The sequence below is a fragment of the Natrix helvetica genome, assembly GCF_964273705.1.
Source record: "Natrix helvetica genome assembly, chromosome: 4".
In the NCBI taxonomy this organism is placed as follows: Eukaryota; Metazoa; Chordata; class Lepidosauria; order Squamata; family Natricidae; genus Natrix; species Natrix helvetica.
Window position 1 is genome coordinate 54487144 of NC_138550.1, and position 25341 is coordinate 54512484.

Sequence of the window (25341 nt, forward strand, 5' to 3'; positions counted from 1 at the left end):
TCTGAGCATTTCCTAGCTGGCACAAAGCTGTCCCACTCTTGCAAATTTTCTTCATTATGACTTTCTGCATATTATGTATGTTTTAGTATGTATGCCTCCTAATTTGGTGAAACTCAGGCAATAGTATGGTGATGTTTAAGAATAAGTAGGATTAGGATTAGGAAGAAATTTAGTTTTTGAAATTTCTAATATGTGGACAAAGGTGTCCAAACTTGCTAGTACTGTTAGTTGGGAATGTTGGATGTAACATACAACTTGGCTTATACTTTTTTTTTGCTAAAGAGCACTATGTTTACTGAAAATGAGAATGCAAGTTATTTCACTTAACAAATCATTATGAAGGAGCAGATTTGTGAAAGAGAGAATACTATATTTTTAAGGATTCTTACCAAGCTGTTTACATGAAGAACTTACCGGTAGTTCTTTTGAATTGACTTTACCTTGAATTGTGGTTGTTGCTTCATTTTATGTCCTAACTAATGTCTCTTAGAAATGTGTCAAACATAAATTCAGAAACTTTGACTGAAGCATTTAATCATGGCCTTTTCTAGTACAGGGCCTTCCACATATGCTTTGGGCTGCAATTGGTACAAAATGCTTCAGTCCAGTAATTTACAGATATTGCCTGCAAAAAAACTCTTCACTGATTGCTAATAGGTTTCTATCAAGTCTAAATCAAATTGCTACAGGTTTTGACCTATAAAGTCAGATATGGTTTGCATCAATATATTGTATCTTCAGGACCACAACCTCTACTTTGAATCAATCTCTCAGTACAATTATTCCAAAGTGATAATTGATAACCCCTCTTCAGAATTCTGGGTTATTAGGAAGTGGAAATAGTCCGATATAGAAAATGATGCAGTCTTATCCGTTTTATGATTAGGAGATTGTTTGACTTTTGAAAGTATTGTTTATAAAATTGTTCAAAATGATTTATCAATGTAATTATTGTATGAGAGAATTTATTTAGATGTTACTAATTTTGGTAGTTGTGGGTGTAGAATGTTAATAGCATCGTTTTCATAGTTTTACTTGCTAGGATGTTTAATTGTCTATTGTTATATTGTAGAAGCTTTATATGTTGTTATAAACTGTCATGAGCCAGATTGGAATTGTCAGCAAGCAAATAAGATAAACAAATACATCATTGTGAGCAAATACGTTAAGTGTGTTAAGTTTTGATTGTTAACAAACTATCTCCATCGGAAAAAAATGACTTCCCCTCTTATTGTGAGCCAGCTAACAAGTTGCTAACATATCATTTTGTCCTTATTGTTAAATAATTTAATATGATTCTAAGGTATTGTTGCATTATTCCTTTTCAATGGACATATTCCTCAAATAATTTGGGGAAGGGGGTCCACCAAAAAAATCCCTGCATCATCATATTCTTGAATTAGCTGAGGAAAAGTTTTTTCTCTTTTTTTCATTCAGAATGTAAGCTAATCCATTTTCTGATTACGATGTGGAAAGAGATTGAAAATTGAGAACTGCTGGATTTTAAAAATAAATTCCTACCACACTTTTGTTGTATGAAGTTCAGTCTTAGAACAGTGATGGCGAACCTATGGCACGCGTGCCACAGGTGGCACGTGAAGCCATTTGTCAGGGCATGCAAGGCACTGCCCTGTCAGCTGGCCAGCGTGCATGCATGCACTGGCCAGCTGAGTTCACCTTTTTTTAAAGCCATTTTTCGCCCTCCCCAGGCTCCGGAGGATTTATAGGAGCCTGGGGAGGGCGAAAACAGCCTCCCCCGCCCCCTGGATGCCCTCCGGAGGCATCAGGGAAGCCTCCAGACAGTCCCTGAAGTCTTCGGAGCGCTCAAAACGATCCTCCGAGCAAACCGGAAGTGACTTGGGAGGGGAGCACCTGTAGCGCGTGCATGCGCACTGGGGATCGCGCATTGCATTATGGGTGCGGCACGCCCACACATGACCCCCCTGCGCTCCCCCGACTTATGGCACGCGAGCCAAAAAAGGTTCGCCATCGCTGCTATAGAGCAAAAGGAAATGATCAGTCTATTGGGGGTTATTATATCAAATGTTATTTCACTTTTTTTCTAGATACAAGCTATTTGTGTGTCAATGCTGGATTCAAATGTTCTTGTACAAAGAAACACTTTGGAAGTGGCTCTCTTCTTTTTCCCATTATATTCTTCTTTGGTAAGCAAATTATTTTTAATTCAATTATTTTTGGCCTTGAGGTGCTTTTCAAAAGGCAATTGGACTTTCTTGAGTTTTTTCTTTGAAAATGTTTTGCTTCTGTAAATGCGCACTCTGATTCAGGTGACCTTGAGGATACAGATAAATCTCCAAGTGGCCTCAATGACTCAGAGTGCCAGTGATGACCTTCGGAGTGTTAATGAGCAGATGACTGCAAAGAATATAAATTCTTCTATTCCCCACCATTCAGTCAGAACTGAAGAAGCTTCTTGGATGAGAAGTGAAATGTTTTCAAGGGAAAAAAAACAAGAAAGTTCGGTTGCCTTTTGAAAAGCACATTTGGGACATCCATGACCTGGATGATTGAATATTTATCTCCATACATATTTGCCTTTGTTTACAAAATGTTATGGAAGATTCCTGGTAAGGCTACTCCTATGTGTATTTGTGTTCAATAACTAGTTGCCTACTATTTAAGACAAATCAAGGTATCAAGAACATATATTTGTAGAGACTTCACTGTATCAAATCATCAGGTTCTGGTGGTATCCGCTTGAGATAGTCTTGATTCATTGTTATTTCCAAATCAACAATGAGGGTAGCATTTGTCCAAAGCCCAATTGAGAGAAATAACAGTGGGGGAGAGGAACCTACTGACTAGCTAACTATTGTGAAAATGGATTAAAATGAATCTTGGCCCAATCTAACAAAGTAGCTTTTATTCTAATGAATTGTTTTGTTTGGTTCTCATTTCCCAACCCGCCACCCCCACAGAAAATGAAAAATGAATTTTAAAAAACATTCTTTTTAATACATATCTTATTGTTTTAATTCATTTATTTTAACAACTTTTATTTTGTATATCAAGGTATAGTTTCATGGGAAGCAATATGGCAATATATTGGAAAAAATCAATAGTAATATATGGGGGGGAAATCAATAGCTTAATAGGGGCAGGTACAAAACAATAGCAACCTACTACTGTCTAATACAACTCTTAGACATTTCTTTACAAATTGTGAACGATGTCCAGTATAGGAGTATGAATTGTGTGAATGACAATATTCTTAATGTTGCTGGTGTTTTACTACCATATTGTGTGGTTTTCTTCTCCATTTTCTGCTGTACTTTAGTTTTCATTAAAAGACATGTAGTTTCAGCTGACTTGTTGATTCTTTGTTTAGGACCCAAATGAGAGTGCTATTCCACTGCAAAGGTCTGATTTGGTTCATCTTCTGTCAGCAGCTGCACAGACTCTCTTAAGAAGAGATATGTCACTAAACAGAAGGCTATATTCATGGTTGCTAGGTATGGTGCCACATATAGTTGTCATTATTTTTGCATTCTTTAATTATTCTGAATTATTTTTAAGAATAAGGTAGGGGTTGAGATATTAAATCTCAAAGAGTGATACAGTAATCTAATGTATATGCTTACAAAGAGATATCTGTTATTCTTTGTCCTCAAAATACTTCAGCGGAAGGGAAGTATCATGTGCACATCAAATGCAACAGAGCTATGCTGAAGATAACTGATGCTGTCCTAATAGCAAGAAATAGCTGTGGAGTAATAGGAAAAGAAATGTTCATCTTTTGCTGTGATTTCTTGTTTTATTAATTAAAACTATAATGCTATATTGTACTTTTTGTCTTGTTACAATTATCTTTTTTAAGGCACTGATATCAAAGGGAGCGCTTCTGTACCAGCGTTATCTATTAATGCATCCTTAGAAGATTATGCCCACAGTTTTTTTGAAAAATACTCCAAAGAACTTTTAGTTGAGGTAGGTCCATATTATACTCTTTAAAGGATGACTTCATTAAGTAGTGACAGTCGAATGTTAGATTAATAAATTGTTGTTGCTACTGGTTCTGGCTACTATTATATAATACCAGCTTTCAGAATCTTACATGGAAAAGTGAACATTCAAACACTTGGCAACGGACTCATATTTATGATAGTTGACGCATCCCGGGGTCATGTGATGACCTTTTGTGACCTTCTGACAAGCAAAGTCAATGGGGAAACCACTTAACAGTCATGTTACTAATTTAACAACCACAGTGATTCACGTAACAACTATGGCACGAAAGGTTGTAAAATGGGGCAAAAATAACTTAACAAATGTCTCCCTTAGGAACTGAAAGGTTGAGCTTAATTGTGATTGTAAGTTGAAGACTACCTGTACAGTGGAATAGTCTTTGAAAAAGCAAGATCAAAAAGAAAGCAATGAAAAATCTGGAAAGCAGAAGTAAAAGTATCTTCAATTGATTTTCTGATATGGGCTGAATTAAATGCAATTGTCCTTTCTTCTTCCTATTTCAATTCAGTTCAAATGCAGTGTTTTTCCCTTGCCTACAGGAGTGTTACACTATTAATTGAGTCATGTGTCATTTCAAGAATAGCATTGAATTTTTCAAATTAATTTATTGGATTTTTAATCATAAATAATTACTAATAAAAATTAGCTAAAATTATTTAAAAGGCAGGTAACAACTAATTTGCATGGTTGTCGATTTTTTTCTTGATTAATAGGGTTTAATTGAAATACTACATCAGAAATTTTCAGAATCTGACTTGGAAGAACAGCACCATGCATATTTGAAGCCATTCCGCATTCTCATAAGCCTACTTGACAAGCCTGAAATAGGTAAGGGAAAGAGAGACTTTTCTTCAAGAACTAAATGTGCTAAGTCACAGTATTGACAAACAGAGGTTTCTTCTGAAAAGCATGTGATAGTTTTATCACTTGACATAAATGCTGGCCAATCATTTTAAATTAACATTATCTAAATACAACTTCAATGTTCTTCAATATTTCTTAAATTCATTATTAATTTGAATACATTATGAAAAGAGTACTTATATCCTATCTTCATTCAGAGACAACATATTGTATCATACTTAATTACTGCTAGGTATCTCTCATTGTTTGAGAAAATAGTTTAGGCCAGGGGTTCCTAACCCCTGGGTCATGGCCCACTACCAGGCGGTAGTGGGCGAGCGTTTGTGTGTGCGCGGGCTCCACTTGCTCAAGTAGTGGGTGCTCACACACAAAGCTCCATTTGCATGAGTGGCAGGCACTCATGCACAAATGGAGTTGCATACACTCATACATGTGCCTGACGCTCACACAGAATTATCTAAGATCTTTCGAGTTGTTTAATTAAGAGAATATAGACTACTTTCTTGGTCTGAGAATAGGCATAACAAATGAAAAAGTACATAGATATTAAATTAATTTCCATTATGAAAGCATAAAAAAGTACACTTGCACAATTAAATTGATGTATCAACTGAGGCTGCTGCTTCTGCAAAATAAATATAGTTAACATAAAATTGATCTATGTGGAATATTGAGATTCTGTTCTAGTCATATTGCTAATCATATGTGTGAAATCCTAACAATGCTCTTAATATTTACTGTATGTAATAATACATTGAACTGCAAAGATGAAGTTGTGTCAATATAACTTTATAGTAAGATAATTCACGTGTGTAAATAAGTGTTTAAATATTGGATTCCTTTATATTTCCCTTATTGTAGGCCCACTAATCATTGCGGACTTATTTCTTGAAGTGATCAGAGCATTCTATAGATATTGCAAAGAAACACTGGGTTCTGATCTTAAACTTAGCTATAGTCAAACTGGGAATGTCCTTACAAGGTATAGTTTGTTTTCTGTTTACTTAAATAGCTAAATAAATAAATTATACATCGATTTTTTTCCCGGTTGCTGGATACTGCTACTATATTTCTGATCACAATTACATATTTTCTTGTATCCAGTTCTTCAAAAGATGCCTTGAAAGTAATTTGAGCATTTTGCAAGCTAAGGGAATGTCCTGTTTCTACTGCTAAAGGAGACTTGCTATGGGGGTCTCTGCTAAATCAGTAGTTGCAAAAGTCTATCAGAAATATGACTGTTTCTGGGTTAACACAAAGCCAGTTTGTTACAGTAGCTAAAGGCATTGGGGTAGAAACTAGGATGCCATGAGGAGTCCTAATTCTGTCTCAGTCATAAAGTCAGCGAGGTGATTTGAAACCAGTCACTCTGTCTCAGTTCAGGGAAGAAAACAGTGGCAAATAACTGCTAAACATGTTACCAAACTGATTGGTTTTGTCCATGAACTCTCAAAAAACCAATACTGATTTGAGGGCAAAAAAAGTAGTAATGGCTTAACACAGGGGTGTCCAAACATGGCAACTTTAAGACTTGTGGACTTCAACTCCCAGAATTCCCCAGCCAGCAGAGCTGGCTGGGGAATTCTGGGAGTTGAAGTCCACAAGTCTTAAAAGTTGCCAAGTTTGGACACCCCTGGCTTAACAAGTTCATCTGGACAAGTTCATCCATAAAGTTGCCGTGTCTACTGCACATGCTTAAAGCAATTTAATCGAAACAGAGTGTATCTCCAGTAATCTTAATAAATTGAGATTCTTTAATCCCCTGGAAAAATGCTACAAGATTAGCAGTTAAAATGTCTGTGGAGATTCATCCAGGTCATGGTGGTCCCGAAGGTGCTTTTTCAAGAGGCAATTGGACTTTCTGGTTTTTCTTCAAAGTCCAATTGCCTCTTGAAAAAAAACCTTTGGGACTATCAGTTAAAAAGAAACCTCATAATGCTGCTTGAATGTAAAAGAAGAATAGTTCTGTTGGAAAAGAGTGGTGCTAAACTTGGCTCATCCTATAACTCGGACTTAAATTTCAGGATAGGTAGGAACTTAAGTTTTCAGTTTCATTTCTGAATACCTAGTTACAAGTTTAGTACCATCACCTTAAAATACATTTATTTATTATTAACATAATATGTCTTACTTTAAATATATATTTCTTCTACATATATTTACTAAATACTGTTTATTCTCTTTTTAGTGCAATAAAAGAAAACAAGAATGCATCTGAGATTGTTAAAACAGCTAACATGTTGATCACATCCTTAAACACCGATTTTCTGTGGGATTATATGACCGGTTGCATTGAGGACTGCTTAAGGTAGTTTACAGATCTTGTATTTTTGCTTTGGAGATAAGAGAATAACAGGGGAACTGTAATAATTTATCTTAAATTCAGAATACAAATGCCATGCAATATCACTGCTCTGCAAGCCATATTGATTTCCAATAAATTTTTGAGCACCATCTCAGGAAACTACCTAACTCATCTTTGTTGCTCGTCTCTGCACCCTTTCTAAACCTTCAACATCTTTTTTATATCGTGGTAGCCAAAAGTGTAGTCTTATCAGTGCAGTATAAAGTAGTACTTACCTTGATACTATCTGTTGATGAAGCCTAGAACTGCATTGGATTTTTTGGGGAGCCCCACTACACTACTGGCTCATATTTAAATGGTACTCCTAGTTCTCTCTAACAGTTACTGCTGTCTCACCACTGAATTGCATTTTGATGAATAAGACCCAGTGTACAAGCCAGTCAAGATCCTTCTGGATCTTGAGCCTATCTTCTAAAGCAGGTGTCCCCATCCCCTGGTCTGCAGACTAGTAGTAGACCACGGCCCATTGGGAATCAGGCAATGCAAGCGAAGAGTTTGCCTATTAAACTATCACCTCCACTGCTATTCCGCTGCTGCTGCCGCTCTGCAGAGCCAAAAACATTGGGAATCACTGTTCTAAAGTGCTGGCTATTTTCCCCAGATTAGTATCATCTGCAAATTTGATGAATTCCCCTTCTATCCCAAAATTTAAATCTTTTATGAAGATGTTGAAGAGTACTGGCTAAGACAGAACTGCATTCTTCCCTCCATGAAGAAGTAGTTACATTGAGGACTTCATGTTGAGTGTGGTTTGTCAGCCAGTTACAGTTGGTGAAAATTTCCCCATTATTGTGAGATGTAGCCCATCCCTCTCCAGAAGCTCCTCAGGTAGGTATTGTAGACCATGGTCTAGGATTCCAAAATTCTCTCAATGGCACTATCTTCTAAGGTAATGGTTTACTTCAAAAGTTCTGTGTTCCCTCATTGGATGCCTACCTTTCCTTGGGAGTAGAAGAAAATACCACCTGTGGCCCCATCTCTTTGGCTCTCCCCACCCTGCAATTGGTACCCTTGATGATATCTCTTCTTCAGGTGTCTGCACACTTTTTTCCAAGGGGAAGTTATGAAATTGATAGTTTGGCTCCAGCACCTAGACTGGATTGAGTTTGAGGGGTTTTTCCTTCTATGAATGACAATTTGCCATAGGTCTGTCTCCAAAGGTGTTAGTTAAGTGTTCCTTATTATGTTCAGTTTCAATAAAATCTTCTTCCTTTGGTTGGCGTTTCTCATTTTGTTGATTGAAATGGAGGAGGGAGGAGATTTTTGATGCTCCTGGCCAAATTCCCACAAGGAAACTCAATGGGGGAGCCAGCAGTAAGTCAGAAGTCGCTCCTGTATCCACTGTGTTTTTCCCACCCATGGTCATTATTTTCTGTTTATTTAAGTACATATCTATGAAACAATGACCCAACAGAGCATAGGTTACCTAATATCTACTAAAATATGCTTTCTACTATGTTTTAGAAAATGCAGTGCTTGATTTGAGAAACAAAAGAATAATATCTGGAGAAGTTGGGTTTTAAAAATGTTTTTGGAAGAACCACACAACCAGTTCAATGTATGTTTTATGTGCTACTGTTTTTAATTGCATTTCTATTGAAAATTACACTATGATTAAACCTGAATGAAAAGGCTTTAAAAAAAAAAGTTATCCTTTTTTTTCAGTGACAAAAATAAATCCACACAGACACAACTGCTAACTAATGGTGCCACAATTTCAGAACTCTGCACACTAACAGTGTTCCTTCTAGATGTGATACCACTGGTAAGTCAAAATGTTTAATTTTGTCTCTTAAGCCATTTATGTAAATTATTTCTTCAATATGTATAGATGTGTTCTACTTGCCAAAGGAAGTTTTTATGCAGGGCTATAGTTCAGTGATGGGTTCCAGATCCTGTTGCAACCGGTACGCTGCAACAGGGCCAGGCGCCTACCACTTGCATGTGCGCAGCATGTGCGCAATGCGTGCATGCGTACCCACTTCCCGCGACGCTCCAGCTGCTCAGCGGAGTGTCATGCAGGCGCCGTATGCATGTGCAAATGCCCCAATCGGCTCAAATAGCGGTAAGGAGAGCAAGCAGGTGGGTGGGCCAGCCAGAGCACCATACCAGAAAGGTACCTGGTGCTCCCAGCATGCACCACCAGTATGCCCGTACAGGGGTGTACCGATCATATCCCACCACTGCTATAGTTCCACTGGAGTTATTTAGAGTTATTTTTTGACATAATATATTTCCATGCTATGTTAAATTATGAAAAACATTTCATGTTTCTACAAAACAAGCAGCGATCAGCAGAAAGGAATAAAACTACAAAACAATTCAGCAAATCAAAAAATAACATAAAATGCGAGATAAGAAAGACCACTTGCAGTTGAAATTTATTCTACAATTTGTAACCAATATTTTACTTTATTCTCAAGACATATATTTGTACCATTATCAAGAATTGGTTTTCACTACGCTTAACATTCTGTTTCAATTTTATAGAATTTCTAAATTGAATAATCTTTAGTAATGTGAACATAAATTATTATAATTCATAATTTCATTTGTTGACTTATACTGTTTGGATCATAGTTACTAATATTCATTGTTTTCTTAGACATTAATAGCAATTTTTTAGCTTTTTGAATCAGTATATTCAGTTATTCACAATTAATGACAGGAAAAATGGCAGAATATACCCTCCATGATACCTGTAAACTCTTTGTTTATTGTTTATTGATATGTATTTTATTCTTATTTATTCCTACTGCATCTTATTTGTTTATATGTATTCAATAAAAAAGGGGAAAAAATATAAAAAGGAAAAAACCTTATTTTCATTAGCCAAACAAGTGGAATTTTGCAAGCAAGGGTAACTAGAAGGACTTTTGAAGGTCTTAATATGCAAATGAACTCATGGGGAGACAGCCAAGGCCTATGTATATTGGCTTGTATATTTCTTTAAAATATAAAGCCGACACATTGAATTTAATTCCACAATAATTATTTATTTATTTATTTATTTATTTATTTACTGCGCTTCTAAACCGCCCCCTCTCCCAAAAGGGACTCGGGGTGGTGTACAGTCCATACAAGAAATACATCATAATATAATTAAATAGTTGAACAATTAAAATTGTTAAATAGATAGATAGGTAAATATGGAGGAGGTTAAAAAGAAGGTTAAAAAGAACTGTACAGCTGAGTAAAGTATATATAAATATAATTTTAAAACCCCTAAAAATATCACATAAATTAAATTTTCGGCTAGCCGGCCTGGCATAACTCGACAACTTATCCACCCCTAGGTCGTTTTTAATTGTTAATTTTAGTTTTTAAACTATTAATGTTATTGAGGTTTTAACCTTTTTCAGTATTGTAATTATTTATTTATTTTTTACCTCCTCTGTATGACACTGTGTTGACTGTTGCTTGTGTACGTCGCCCCGAGTCCCTGTGGGGAGAGGGGGCGACTAATAAGTTTAATTAAATAAATAAAATAAATAAATAAATAAATTTAAAAGCAATTCCCCTAAAATACCAGTTAAGAATGTGTCTGCCAGGAGGTAACAGTTATAATTATGCCAGGCCTGCTAATCGGAACAGGTGAGTCTTCAACTTTTGTCGGAAGGAGCGGAAGTCAGTGGTGGTTCTAATGTCGGGGGGGGAGGTCATTCCAGAGGGTTGGGCCCATCACAATAATGAATGCCTAGTAATGACTCTTGCATTATTTATATAATACGATCATAATACTATGCCCAGGTTAGCTCCCAACTATTAATCAATTGAAGAACAGTCTTCCACAGGATTCCCAAAGCATCATATTATTTTATGACTCAGCAAAGTCTGACTGGCTTCAAGGCACTCACAACTGACACACAATTATACAATTGTTACTTTTTTTGCAACTGCTAACGTGCTTGCCAGATCTACTGAGCTGATGCAGTCCCATGTCAAGACTTGATTATATTTTCTCATTTTATTTGGATTTAATTTCAAGTCTTTTTAAAGTGCTTGCTTCCTTGAACCATCTTGTTTTTATAGGAACTTTATTCTGAAGTACAGTCTTTGTATCTGCCACAAATGCTCAACTGTATGGTACAAAGTCTTCTTGAAAACATGGAAGTACTAAGTTTATCAGAGTTCACGTACATGTTAAGAACATGTTTTAAAGTGCTTAGTAAAGTGCAAATGCCATCTGCCTACCTGAGTACTGAAACTGGAAGCTCAGACTCTGTAAGTATTAATATGTTTTTCTGACCCATTTTTGCATGCGTCTATTTATTTACTAAGGCCATACCATATATATTTGTACTTCAGAATCACCAAAGTGATTTCTGGTGGCTGCATTCCAATAGCTGGCATAAAATGAAAATTGTTCAATTAGCTGTGAGAACTATTAGTTCTCTAAAACAACATTAATTTTCTAATAATACTACAATTCCAATATCTACATTGTAGGGAAAGATGGCTTAAGAACAGGTTTTTATTTATTTCTTAGAGCAGGAATTTTTTTTAAATAATAGTTGATTCTTTTTTCTAAACTTTTGAGACTAAGAGATGTACATATTCATTTTTTCCTGTTCTATTTTTGGATTATTGTGTTCATCTGTTTATGAACATAGGCGCAGCTATTCATGTAATCTCAGACTCTGCTTTATTAAGGTTCTTGTACTTAAGCGAATGCAATTATAACACATATTTGGCATCTAGTCTTACACAGCTTTTCTCTTTTTCTATTTGACTTTCATTAATACAGCCACAGAAAATGCTTGTGGTTGTATTAATGAAAGTCAAATAGAAAAAGAGGCAGGACTGATTGACACTCTAAGTAGGAGAGGACCAAGTTTGACCAAGGAAGCATTTGGCACCCAAGGACTGCACTTAACCTTTTGAGGTGGAAGCTGGAGTGGTGGAGTTACATCACACATGGGTGAGAATGTATTGGGAACAATTTGAGAGGTCCTCTTTGTTTCTTTTTTAAATATTAATAGTCCAATTTTAGGGCTCATATTATAGATTAATCTATTTTCCACCTCAAAATGACAAAAAAAACCCTCTATTCCCATATTTTGGCAGTTATGGTCCCCACAAGCACTGTGGGCTGCAGAAAAGAATCCAAGGCCATCTGGGGCTTTGGAACTGAAGGCTGCCTCTGCAAGTTCAATTGAATACTTGAGCAAGAATTTAAATGTTAACTTTTAATACATGTCTTCTTAACTCTAAAAGATACGTTTATTCTTACGTAAGGTTTTCTTTTGCTGTCGTATAAAATAAATACGTACTTATGTACTAGACATACTCATTGCAATATTGCAGAGTCCTGCAAAGGAAGACAACCAGGAAATAAGTTCAGAATCCAAGGTGCTAGAAGATGAAGAAGACATTCCTTTACCTTCAATAAAATCTGAAGACAGCGGCATTGCTCTTAGTGCTTCATCTCCTGAACTGTTACAGCATTTGAGGATGCCTAGGATAATCCCTGACAAAGATGATGTCTGGAAAAAGGGTGGAAGCTTGCAGATGTCTTTGCACTATATCCAGGAACTGGTTGCCAAATTTGCCAGTAAACATATATTTGAGATTCATTTACAGAATTCCAATAATGACAATGTTTCAAAAGTCCATGTCAGTCAAGGAAACAACGAAGAGGATAATGACCAAGTTGCCATAAATACTGGGGACAAAAGGCACTTGTATGAATCCAAGCAGATAGTGGTGCCTCAGTTGAAGCGAATGCTATCAGATTTCTTCACCGTACGAGGATCACCTTTTAAACAGAAAGCTCTGAAGCCTTCCTCCCCTTCTGATGAATGTGATAATCCAAGGGATAAAGAAGAGAAAGATTGGGACCTTGATCAAGTTACATTTGATTTGGGAGCTACAGGAGAGGATTGCAGAGAGACCTTTTCAGCTCTGTGCTATCTCTTACTGGATTGCACTACGTTTCCGGTCTATCTTTCTGAAGAAGAATCCGAACTGTTGTATTTGTCACTCTTTCAAGTGCCTGGTAAGAAGAACATTCTCATTCTAGCATTCTGGTAATTTACATCACAGAAGAATGCAAAATAAGGAGACTTTCAAGGGAAATATTCACAAATGCTAACCTAAAATTTAAATATCTATAAATACAATTAAGGAGTTGAATACTCATTGAATACATTGGATACTACTATTCAGTGAAAGTATATGCTCATATGTGGGTGGTGTTTCCATATTTCCCTTGCAAAATCAATTAAGAATTGCTTAATTTAATAATTTGTTGAATAACTTAATCAGCATATTATCAGGTAAAATGTCACCATTAGTAAAATTAGACAATGTGTACCAGCTGGATTAGCATCAAAGTAAAGTTTATGAAAAATTAAGTTATTGGAATGTTTTTCAGTAATTGCAGAAATAGAGCTGTTTCATATTAAGAATCACCATATATGTGTAAGCAGATAGTTCGTGGAGACTAAGCATTCTTAGTAGCTTTGGAATATTGAATGCCACTAGGAAAAGAAGTATTCATTAATTCATTCATAAAACTGTTGGAATAATAGGTCATCTATATACATTTCCAAACATAAATATTGAGATTTAATAGTTGAATATTTGCTAAAAATATTTGAATACACACTAAATATAAATTTAATAAACACAATTCAATATGGGAACATCATTTTTATTCTTTTCAAATCACCAGTTAATGATTGTTTGAATAATGCACCAAACTCTTTATCACTTTCATTAGGAGGCAGTGAATCCAGTTTTCCTTTGTGGCTTAAATCGTTGATGACAATATGTTGCTGTGTTAATGACTGCTACATTCAGAATTTGGCCATTTCTGTACTGCTAGAAATAATCAACCATTCCCAGTCACTGGCATTGGTTATTGAAGACAGAATTAAACGATATAAAATTCCTGGGCAAAACCCCTTCTATGGAAGACTGCAGATGGTCACAATTCCTCCTATTGCTCCTGGAATCCTAAAGCTAATTTCAGAAAAAACTGATTTCTATCAGGTGCTGTGCTTTTTTTTCCCACTTAAGACATTTGTGCATATGAGACAATGGAATATTTACAACTCATATTATTGTCATTATTATTACCTGAAGATAGCCAATAGCATTTGTTGTTACTTTCCTTACTTAAACTAACCCAACAAAATAATAGAGCCAGGTTAAAGCAGGTGTGGGGAAAACCAGTTAAACAAATATTCTTTCCCTACATTTTTGCTTTTAACATCATGGGAGCTCACAGGTTTAGCAAATAGCATCACATTTATAGTTGCATTACAACAGGCCTTCTCATCTTTCCTTTATTAAAGGTCTTATGAAATGATATTTTGTAGAACATTTTAATCATAATTACTATCCAAAACCAATGGCATAATAACAACTCTGAGCACAAACTTAATCAGCAACCAATTCAGTAGAAAACTATGAGTACTAAGGAACTACAGTCAAGTGACTCTCCAGCCCAGTTTAGATTTTTGTTGACATATTTATTATTTATCCTATTCTTTTTAGATAACTGGTGTAAGGTTGCAATTCAAGCTAGCACAATACATGTTGACCCATAGTCAGCAACTTTGGTAATGAAGTCAGTCTCTATTTTAGTTTTCATGTTGTTGCTTGTATTATTGCAGGCTTCAATGAATTAGTCCATTGGCAATGAATGTGGAGAAACGGGTTGAGTGGACACAAGAGGCTTTTCTGTAACTAGTAAACAATATGGCACTATTGTGCCAAGGATAACTGTTTGAGAATCACTGAACTAAAGGCACTGTACTAGAGATGTTGAAGGAGCAGAAAGAAAAATGGAAAGAAAAGCGTAAATTACAATAGCACGTGACAATTCCATCCAAGATAACCTACTATCAGTATTCTTTATTAAGGTAGCTAAGCATTGTAGTGGCCAGGATTGAAGATTGTAAGCAACTGTGAATAATCGCAATAGAAACTAAGAACATAAAGAACATTGTTAATAACTTGTTTCTTTCCATATTAATTCTTAAAAGCACTCAAACTTTTCGATATATCCATAGGAGAAAATATGTATTAAATATTGTAATACAATTTAACATAGAGTAAATGAAAATTAAGACCAATGTGTTTTTCATTAATATAGAGCTTTCTTTATCCTGTTAAATATATCTAAAATGGATAATTTGATATATTTTTTAAAATTACAACAGAGAGTTGCTCAGGTGCTCTGGAATCAGCTAAACAAAGAGACACGAGAACATCACAATACCTGTGTAGAACTGTTCTATCGTCTGCATTGTCTAGCTCCATCTGCTAATATCTGTGAAGATATTATCTGCCATGCATTACTGGATCATGATAAGGTAAGGTTTTGTGTTTTGCAAAACTCATCCCAGTTTTATTTGGGCTTCTTGAACAGTATGCCAGGGTCAAACTTCAAAGTAGTTAAAATTCTCCATAACATATGAATAATTATAATTTCTGTTATGTAACATTATAATTCAGCAGTATTTTGAGGTCCTTACCACTATTATAGAAGATGGTACATATTTAAATATAGTGTGTACCAGGGAAATTCCAATAACATAATCGTATGCATAGTTGTGGAAAACATGTGATGAAGAAAACAGCATAAAAATTGAAAATAATTAGAGGTTTGACATCGTAAAAACAAGGATAATGTAATTCTAGAGCATTTTAACTCCTTAGGATATTCTAACACAGATCTCAAAGTAACATTTTGGAAAAAAGAAGTTTTAACATCACAGTCAAGTAAAACATTGCTAAACTCACATATGAAGCTATTTCAAAAACACTCAATACAACGGCTTTTTATCATATTACAATGTTAATTAATAAAGTACAGTATGTGTAATCTGTCTCACATAACCTGTATCTATATAACCAGTTTATCTTTTCCTCCCTCTCTTTTCCACCTCATCATCCCAGTTTAAAACCTGTATCAGTTTAACCATTCCATGCATCTGATGAAGTGAACTATAGTTCACAAAAATTTAAAATTAAACGTTTAAAATTGTTTACTTATACAAATTGTTCAAAAATGAAGAAATAATACACCCAATCAATAATTCCTGATGCTAATAATGTTTTCTTCCTAAACCTCATTTCTATGACTGGTAAATATTAAAGAAAAATTGTTAGTTTGGCTGCTGCCATTTTAAATTTGATATTGTCTAAAAATATATTAATTCCCATTTTAATTTTTTATGGAATTGTAAATATTGATTTCCAGAATAGAATAGAGCTGGAAGGGACCTTGGAGTCTTCTAGTCCAGCCCCCTGCTCAAGGAGAACCTATACCAGCGATGGCGAACCTTTTTTGGCTTGCGTGCCATAAGTGGGGGGAGCACAGAGGGGTTTGTGCAGGTGTGCCGCACCCATAATGCAATGCGCTACACACCCCCGTACGCATGCGCGCACTACAGTCGCGACACATACTCTCCATTTTTGCATGCTTTTTTCACCCTCCCCAGGCTCCAGAGGCTTTATAGGAGCATGGGGAGGGCAAAAACAGCCTCCTCCCCCCCAGAAGCCCTTGTTTTAAGCACTCCGAAGGCTTCAGGGACCTTCAAGAGGCTTCTCTGAATCCTTCAGAGCGCTCAAAATGACCCTCCAAGCAAACCGGAAGTTGCTACCGGTTTGCTCGGAGGGTCGTTTTAAGCGCTCCGAAGGCTTCACACTGTTAAGAAGTTTCTCCTTGATTCCAGGTTGCTTCTTTCTTTGATTAGTTTCCAATCATTATTTCTTGTACTGCCTTCTGGTTCTTTGGGGAATAATTTGATCCCTCTTCTTTGTGGCAGCCCCTCAAATACTGGAATACTGCTATCAGGTCACCCCTAATTCTTTTCTTTAAACTAGCCAGACCCAAAACCTACAGCCATTCTTCATATGGTTTATGATTTCTTTAACTACATATAGGAAAAAAACATATCAGCAAATTATTTCCATGTTCCTTAATTAGCATGAATGTTTGCAGGTTTGAATGAGAGAAATATGTGTATTTAAATATAGTACATTTAATTATTTTTTCTTTTATTTTGGATTTCTTTCCTGCAAGTGTATGCGACTGGAAGCACTGTTCAGATTCTCCATCATGTGGCATTTGACTAGAGAAATCCAGGGCAATAGAACTACATCCCACAACCGATCTTTTGATAGGTATAACTATTTTGAATTGGTATATTTTTAAAAAACTTTAATGTAATCAGTATAAGGGAACTAAAGTTGTAATCTCATGCACAAGTATGTTTATTTTCATTTCATTATTACTGTAAAGTAGAACCTCTGGCCACAACCATAATTTGTTCCATAACTTTAGTCACAAACTGATTTGGTTGTGACCTGAACCTAATTATGGAAATTTGACACAAAAAAAAAAAAAAAGAGGGGGGGGGGAATCAGCCATGGCAAAAAAAAATTGGTCATGGTTCGAAGCATTCATGACCAGAGGTTCTACTGCATTGGGTTTTTGTACACTGTGTTGTAGTCTTCTCATTACATTATCATTGCCTCAATAGTTCTATTATTATTTTTTCCCTGTAGATCCCTGTTTGTTGTCCTGGATAGTCTAAACTATTCAGATGGAGCAATTAGCGCTGCAGCACAGGGTTGGTTGATACGAGCACTCTCACTTAACGATGTCACAAGAATTCTTGAACCTGCTCTTCTGCTTTTATTACATCCCAAGACACACCGTGTCTCCCTTCACTGTATCAAGCAGAAAAACTCAGAAGGTAAGATTGTATTTAGGAAAACTCTTATTGGATCAGACCAAGATACAATCTAGCCAAGAAAGTCTCTTTCCCAAGATGATCGTTCAGGTACACTTGGGAAGAATACAAGCAGTAGTTCTCCTTTTGCTTCTCTCTGCCAATAACGTATTTAATGGCATGTTTTCTTAGAATTTCCTACAATTTTATTTAACAAGCGTAGATAATATTACTTATAGATCTGTCCTCATGATAACTAATTTAATTCTTTTTCAAGTTATTTTCGTTTGTTGGCTATCGGCATTCCTTGGTGTATAGAATGTTATAGCTTATTTTGTCTCCTAAATGTACTGAGAGTTCACCGTATTGGATCACCAAGTTGTATTGGAAAAGAATAATTGACCTCACTTAAATCAACTTATTATTTATAATTTTTAAAAAGCATTGCCAGTGTCACCATTAGTATTTTATTCCTAAAGAGAGCAAAAAAAAACCTTTAATTTTCTTGAAATGAAAATGTTGCAAGTCCTTAATAACAAGCTCCACCCCATAAAATAATTCAAAAAGTTACAATTACACATTTCAGATTTGACAAAGTAAGTGTCTGTGTATGTGTGTGTACACAGTATATATGAAAAGCATTATAATAGTGGTAATTCTGTTTTCAGTCTCTCTCTTAGCATGGTATTTTCCTTTTGCATTGCTGCTATATGAGTGTTTGTGTATGTATGTGCATGTGTTTATAAAACATACTTATTTTAAACTCTTATGTTCTTTTTAGAAGACATGTCTCTATGGTATACAAAGAACACCGTCTTTCAGGAATCAGTGAAGTCTCAAGTTCTGTGTGAAAGCAGTTCTGAAGAAAATTTGCTACTGAGCCAATTCACAGTTGTGGATAGAGAAGCTATATGGGCTGAAGTTGAAAAAGACCCAGAGAAATCTCTATTAAAAAATGAATTCTTTGTAAACGAACCTTGTCTGTATGCTGAATCACTGCTAGAAATGGGCAAAGATGAGAGTGAACACACTGAATCTGCTGATACCAGTACTGGGCCTTTGGACAGTGATAATACTTCATCATTTTCACATTCTCCTGAACAGCAAGATCTGATCCGTGAGGAAAATAATAGTGCCTCAACAGATGGCAAAAACAGTATGAAACATACTGGTTCTTCTAATGTTTATCCTGCTGATAGTTCAAAATCAAGTGCTGTGATAAACTTAGTACGTACCGATTCTGATAGAACCCGGGCATCAGAATCTCTCTCAAGTGATGATGAAATAGATTTGGAACTTCAAGCACTTATAACATCTAGATTACTAAAGCAACAGAAAGAAAAACAGGAGATGGCTGAAGCTCTCTTTAAACATGTTCTCTTATACATACAACCATATGATTCAAAAAGGGTTCTGTATGCATTTTCTGTGCTCGAAGGAGTGCTTAAAACAAATCCTAAAGAGTTTATTGAAGCTGTAGTAAGCACTAGCATGGATACCAGTTCCACAGCTCATTTGAATTTAATCTACAATCTTTTAGCTCGCCACCAGGAATCACTTGTGGGACAGAGCTTCTATGGAAAACTTCAAATTCATTCGCCAATAATGTGTCCCTATTCATTATTAATAGAATTGTTAATGTATCTGTGTTTAAGTTTCCTGCGTTCTTATTATCCCTGTTATTTGAAGGTGACTCACAAAGATGTGCTTGGCAATAGAGATGTCCAAGTGAAAAGTGTTGAAGTATTGATCAGAATGGTGACTCAACTGACAACAATGGCCAAATCAACAGAGAACAGGAATATGGAATTCATACGCAACTTGCTTGGAAGATGCAAAATTCAAGAGTTTGTCCTCCTTTCCCTCTCTGCTTCTATGTATATTAGTCAGAAATGCTATGAATGTATGTTAGCTAATAAGACTAATGGTTTAAGTGAACATTATATCCTTGAGGAAAGTCTTATCAACTTTGGTCATGATCAGATTTGGAGTGAACAGCCTTTACAAATTGAATTACTTAAACTTCTGCAAGTGTTAATAGTGTTGGAGCACCATCTTGGGCAGACTCAAGAGGAACAGGAAAATCAGCCAGCCCTGTCTAAGGAATGGCAGAGGGCTCTTAGTTTTCAGGAAGCCATCAGTGCTGTGCAATACGTGCATCCACACCCTATAACTTCTCAGGGGTTGTTTGTGTCTGCAGTAGTTCGAGGCTTGCAGCCAGAATACGGCTATGGCATGCATCCGTCTTGGGTTGGCTTGGTTACATACTCTTTGCCATACTTTGGAAAATCATTAGGATGGACAGTAGCCCCGTTTATTGTACAGATATGCAAGAATCTGGATGAGCTTGTCAACCAATATGAGCATGAAGTCCTGAAGATGTCAACTAAAATATCAGCAAGGTAGGCAATACCTACTTGTAATCTTTATGTTTTGCTACTTTAGGCTTTTGCTTGAATGAAATACTCCACATTTTCGAAGTAAAATGTTAATGTCTACAGTGTGCCTGATTTTTTTTTCCCAGTGGAAAAGAATAATATAAGATGTAGGAATATGTATACTCGCTCAGAATATTATGTTTCTAACACATAATCATCTAGGGTGACTAGTGGCAATTAATGCTCACCTAGAGTTTTTGCTAATGATTGAACTTGAGGTATCAGGAATTTGGTATTGAGATCGTTTGACCTATAAAGCATATGCTTTGCCATTGCATAGTTCCTTTCCTGAATTAGGTGGTTGCATCAAAAGGAGCATGTAGATGAGGAAAAAGTATTTCTTTTTTCTTTGGTAGATTTCTTCTCTATAGAAGATTCTGCTTTTGCTCCCCACCCCTCAACTTTTTAGAGAAAATGTATATCTTTGTTTTTATGGATAAAATATTATTGGCTAAATAGCCATAACATATATTCTCTCTGAGAAAAGAGTGAATAAAAATGTATGGCTAATGGACAGTTACTTATTGAAACTTTCTTTCCTAAAGCATAAATTATAAAAGGGAGAACATTACACCAGATTATCCTTTAACTCTTTTGGAAGGACTTACAACCATTGGCCATTTTTGTCTTCTGGATCATCCAAACCAAACCAAAAAGGTATGTGTATGCAACCAAGTCATTCTTATGGGAGAGCAAGAATGGTGAAGAAAATCTAAGGAAGATTTGTTTCTTTGAATATTGATTCATTTGATTCATCTCAAAACGATCAGTGATCTCACTTCGTAAATGTTAAGGACTGTCTCAAAAAAATTTTTTTTAATTAATTGTAATTAATACAAATCTTGCTCATTCTTTTATATTACTGTTTTTTGTTCTTCTAGTCATGTTTTAATGCTGATCCAACAAGTCTAAAAAATGCTAGGAATGCCATTTTGGAAGAGCTTCCTCAAATTATTAACACCATGTCTCTCCTCTGGAATGTCATTAAAAAGGAAGATTCTCAAAAAAAGTCATCTGATTTCCTAGGCGTAAAAGGCTGTTCATCGATTTATTTCAAAGCAACAAAAGTATGAATGTTTCTATAAGCTTTAATCTATAGGTGGGATTGGAGCATAATGGGATAATATTTTCTAATGTGGAATTTTTTTACAGTTAGTATGGAAGTGATTAACAGCTTTTCTAAAAGTTTGCATTTTGAAACTTAAAACATTAGTATAAAATAACCTTAAATCGAACAATTATATTTCCAGTTTTGTTATTCTAATGATAATTGCATAAACATACAGTATAAGTGGATACTTCTTTTTTTCAACAGTCATAAAGTTAAATCATAGCTTTGTTCAGTGCAATTTCATCTAGTTCAGGATTGGAATCCTGGCAATATACAAACAAGCATTTGTCTATGAAGGAACAAAAAATATAATTAGTGTATTCTTTTGTTTTCTTAAACAGACATTAAAGAATAAAATCCTAGACTTCTTGAATCCCCTCACTGGACAACTTGGTGTGCAACTAATAGCTGCAACAGCAGCAGTTTGGAGCAGTAAAAAACCTCATAAATATCAAACAAAGGTAAAAAAAATGCAAAATACCAGTGGATCATTCCACTGCCAAGATTAAGCTAGACTCTAGACCCATTGCATCCATGCATACAAATACATATTCCCCTTAGATGTGGATGACATAACACTGCTTAGCTTTAGAGAAGAAACTGAATGCACGCAAAGTTAAAGTTAAGGTAGTTTACACCAAACGTACAGTATTTCTCTCTTTCTGTCTTTACAGGTTATCCTTGTTTCTAACCATAGCTACATAGTGCTTTATAAAATGTCTTTGCTTCTTTGAATTTCTCACTTCTTTTTCAGAATCTGATCTACTTTATGTCAGACATCTCTTGGTTTTTCCATTCTTTTTAACCTATTCACTCTATCTTCCTTCCTATATTTATTTTGCAACTTGATACTCCTTCAGTGTTGGGTATTGAGGTGGGGTATGAAGAGGACTTCATGGATAAAAACACAAGAACTGTATGCATGGGACTTCTGGGAAGATCCAATGCTGCTTGTGTGTTGAATGTTTCTCATTCCTCTAGTAATTTTTTTAAAAAAGTATGAGTAATATTTTCTTTGATTTTTTTTTCTTTCAGATGCCTCCTAAAGCTAATACATCACAGCTAATATTGGTTGATCTTGTTTGTGCTCTCAGCACACTGAAGACTGACATTATACTGCAGCTAATAAAAGAAGTTGTAAAGAAACCTTCTCAAATTAAAGGCGAAGAGGTAGAAGTATATCTAATGGAACAGTGTAACTAATCTAAATTGATGAAATAATATTTATTTGGGGTTTTTAATGCAGACAGAGAAAACAAGTTTGTTCATTAAAAGCTACATTTCTTTAATTTTAAGTTTTAAATATTAACTGCTAGTGTTTATACAGACAGTTTATACAGATAGTTCTTGACTTATAATCACAAGTCAAACATATTTAGTGCTAAGCAAGGCAATTATTAAGTGATTTTGTCCCATTTTATGGCCACTTTTGCCACAGTTGTTAAGGGAATCACATCAGTTGTTCACTGAATCACGTGGTTAAAGGAATCTGGCTTCCCCTATTGACTTACCTTGTCAGAAGCCACCTGGGAAGATTACAGATAATGATCATATGAACCTGGGACAGTACAGTTGTCATAACTACATACCAGTTGCCAAGTGACCGAATGTTGATCATGTGACCAGGGAAATGCTGCAACTGTGAAAAATAGTCATAAGTCTCTTTTTTCAATGTCATTGTAACTTGAACAGTCATTATACAAATGGTCATAAGTTGAGGACTACCTGTAATATAATGCACTATATTTTCTTTCCCAGAAATCTGCCCTAGTGGATATACCAGTGCTCCAATTCTGCAATGCTTTCATTCAAAGGTAAATAGGCTTCCTTGAATATATTCCAACTATTAAATAATTTGGGGTTTTTGTATGTCTATTCCCTCCTATAGAATTTTTATTCCTGATATTGCAAGGACAGAAAAATGTTTCAGCTAAAATAGCTGCAAACATGATATAATCTCCATTAAATTTGTTATTATGATTTATTACTTTATAATGCAGCATCTTAGACTCTTATTCTAGAAAAGATAAATGTAAAAAAAATCATCAGTCCTAGTTATCATTTACATAACAATTGTATTAAAAAGAAACACTGACAAAACTTGTGTACTTTAATGCTTTGGAGATGCACATAGATGCATGCATACATACATATGCATTATTTGTAACTCATAACAATAACAGTTAAACATAGGGGGGTTTTAATAGCCTTTTTTGTAAATCTGTATACCCCTTCAATATTTTCTAACTGAAATATAATCCTCCCACTCCAGACTTCCAGTTTCAGCCCTGCAGGAGAACTTCCAGTCGTTATTAGGAGTTTTTAAGGAATCTGTGCAATTGAATTTAGCACCACCTGGTCATTTTTTGCTTCTCAGGTAAGACCCTAGCAATCCCTGGTACATAGGCTAATAATCACAATTGATCATTTTGCTGAGTTTTATTTATTTGTCTGCAGTACTCTGAATGACTTTGTGACGAGAACTCCAAACCAGGAGAATAAAAAGAATCAAAAAGACTTACAGGTACTCCGCAGCATATTTTGAATCTCTGCATTTGGATTTGGAACTCTGTAGATGTAAAATAGTATGTCGTTTTCTAACCATGCAGCAAATTTGGCAAGCAACTTTAAAGTGTATGAAAGATCGGTAATTAATCTTCCCTGCTATAGATGAGATTGAACTACAATGCTAAAACAGTTGTTTAAAAAAAAATCTTCATTGAATTGTTACCATATTCAGAATGTCATTGAAAACTTGTCTGTTTTCACAGGCCCACAAGCAAAATGGTGCTTGTGGGTTGTTTTTTGTAATTCAGAGTCTTCTGAATGTTTATTGCTTTTTTCTTTTCATTGTTATTACTTTTTTAACATAAGCTGTCCAGAATCATTTAGAGTTGGGCAACATCTAAATTGTATGAATAACTGGAATTTTTAGAATTTAGTACATCTGTACATAGATTTGTCTTCAAAGCCCTGGCAAACTGTCTTTGGGCTCTACCGTGCACACTTCTGAGACAACTGTCTCAAGCAGTCAATATTGAAGTTCACAAAAAAAAAACCAGCAATCTTGTATGCAAGTATTGTGGCCTAGCAGGAGCCATTGGAGCTGCAAACAGACTCCGACAGCGAGGCGCCCTATGAGTTGGCTTTGGAAGATGTGGAGGACCCTGGACAGGGTTCCGACTCCGAGCAGGGATCAGAGAGGCTGGTTTGCCACCAGGAGGCACCTGAGGCATGGAGCAGTGGTGAAAGCCAAAGGGAGTGTGCTCCTGACGTCATGCCTTGGAGCAGTGGGGAGGAGACATGGGAATTGGTCCTGGACGCCCGGCAATGGAGGGCTGATAGACATAAAGAACAACTACGCAGATACAGAAGATAATTGGACCCAGGTGTTTGTAATTAGGTTCCTCTCAAGATAGTATTTAAGGAGAGACTTTGTGAGGAGACTGGTTGCAGGATTAAACTTAATTACCAATGCTGGAGAAGCTCTCGTGTCTGTTTCTTATCTTGGAAGTCTGGATTGCTGCCAAGGTCTAGTCAGTGTGTTAATTTACTGTGAATAAATTGTCTAGCAGTATTCTTTGTCTTGGAGTGCTTTGGTGTACGAAGAGGGGGGTCAGAACAGCAAGGGAATGAAAAGTTGGGGTTTTTTTCACCATTGCATATTATGTATTTGTATGGATTGCTTTTTTTTCACAGTCTGTTTGCCTTTCAGGATGTAACTCAGAAAATATTGGAAGCGGTGGGAAACATTGCAGCTTCTTCTCTAGAACAAACTAGCTGGCTCAGCAGAAATCTGGAAGTGAAAGCTCAGTCTCAGATCTCTTTAGAAGAACCCAATGTGGAAAATAATCTCCAGGGTAAGTAAACTAGAAATTGCACAAT

General features: G+C 35.7%; 1 protein-coding gene across 3 annotated transcripts in view; it reads left to right on the top strand.

The window, feature by feature from the left end:
* DOP1B (DOP1 leucine zipper like protein B) overlaps positions 1 to 25341 on the top strand; it is a 52871-nt gene that overhangs the window by 12584 nt on the left and 14946 nt on the right. For all 3 annotated transcript variants that reach the window (XM_081952947.1, XM_081952948.1, XM_081952946.1), the window contains exons 6-27: positions 2067 to 2165; positions 3350 to 3473; positions 3839 to 3948; positions 4701 to 4815; positions 5713 to 5833; positions 7040 to 7159; positions 8882 to 8981; positions 11249 to 11440; positions 12524 to 13214; positions 13941 to 14212; positions 15388 to 15540; positions 17256 to 17356; positions 17741 to 17931; positions 18689 to 20309; positions 20891 to 21002; positions 21227 to 21412; positions 21798 to 21917; positions 22492 to 22626; positions 23215 to 23270; positions 23729 to 23833; positions 23914 to 23980; positions 25172 to 25316. In XM_081952947.1, the coding sequence (XP_081809073.1) occupies positions 2067 to 2165; positions 3350 to 3473; positions 3839 to 3948; positions 4701 to 4815; positions 5713 to 5833; positions 7040 to 7159; positions 8882 to 8981; positions 11249 to 11440; positions 12524 to 13214; positions 13941 to 14212; positions 15388 to 15540; positions 17256 to 17356; positions 17741 to 17931; positions 18689 to 20309; positions 20891 to 21002; positions 21227 to 21412; positions 21798 to 21917; positions 22492 to 22626; positions 23215 to 23270; positions 23729 to 23833; positions 23914 to 23980; positions 25172 to 25316 (4936 nt within the window). The remainder of the gene's footprint in view (positions 1 to 2066; positions 2166 to 3349; positions 3474 to 3838; positions 3949 to 4700; positions 4816 to 5712; positions 5834 to 7039; positions 7160 to 8881; positions 8982 to 11248; positions 11441 to 12523; positions 13215 to 13940; positions 14213 to 15387; positions 15541 to 17255; positions 17357 to 17740; positions 17932 to 18688; positions 20310 to 20890; positions 21003 to 21226; positions 21413 to 21797; positions 21918 to 22491; positions 22627 to 23214; positions 23271 to 23728; positions 23834 to 23913; positions 23981 to 25171; positions 25317 to 25341) is intronic.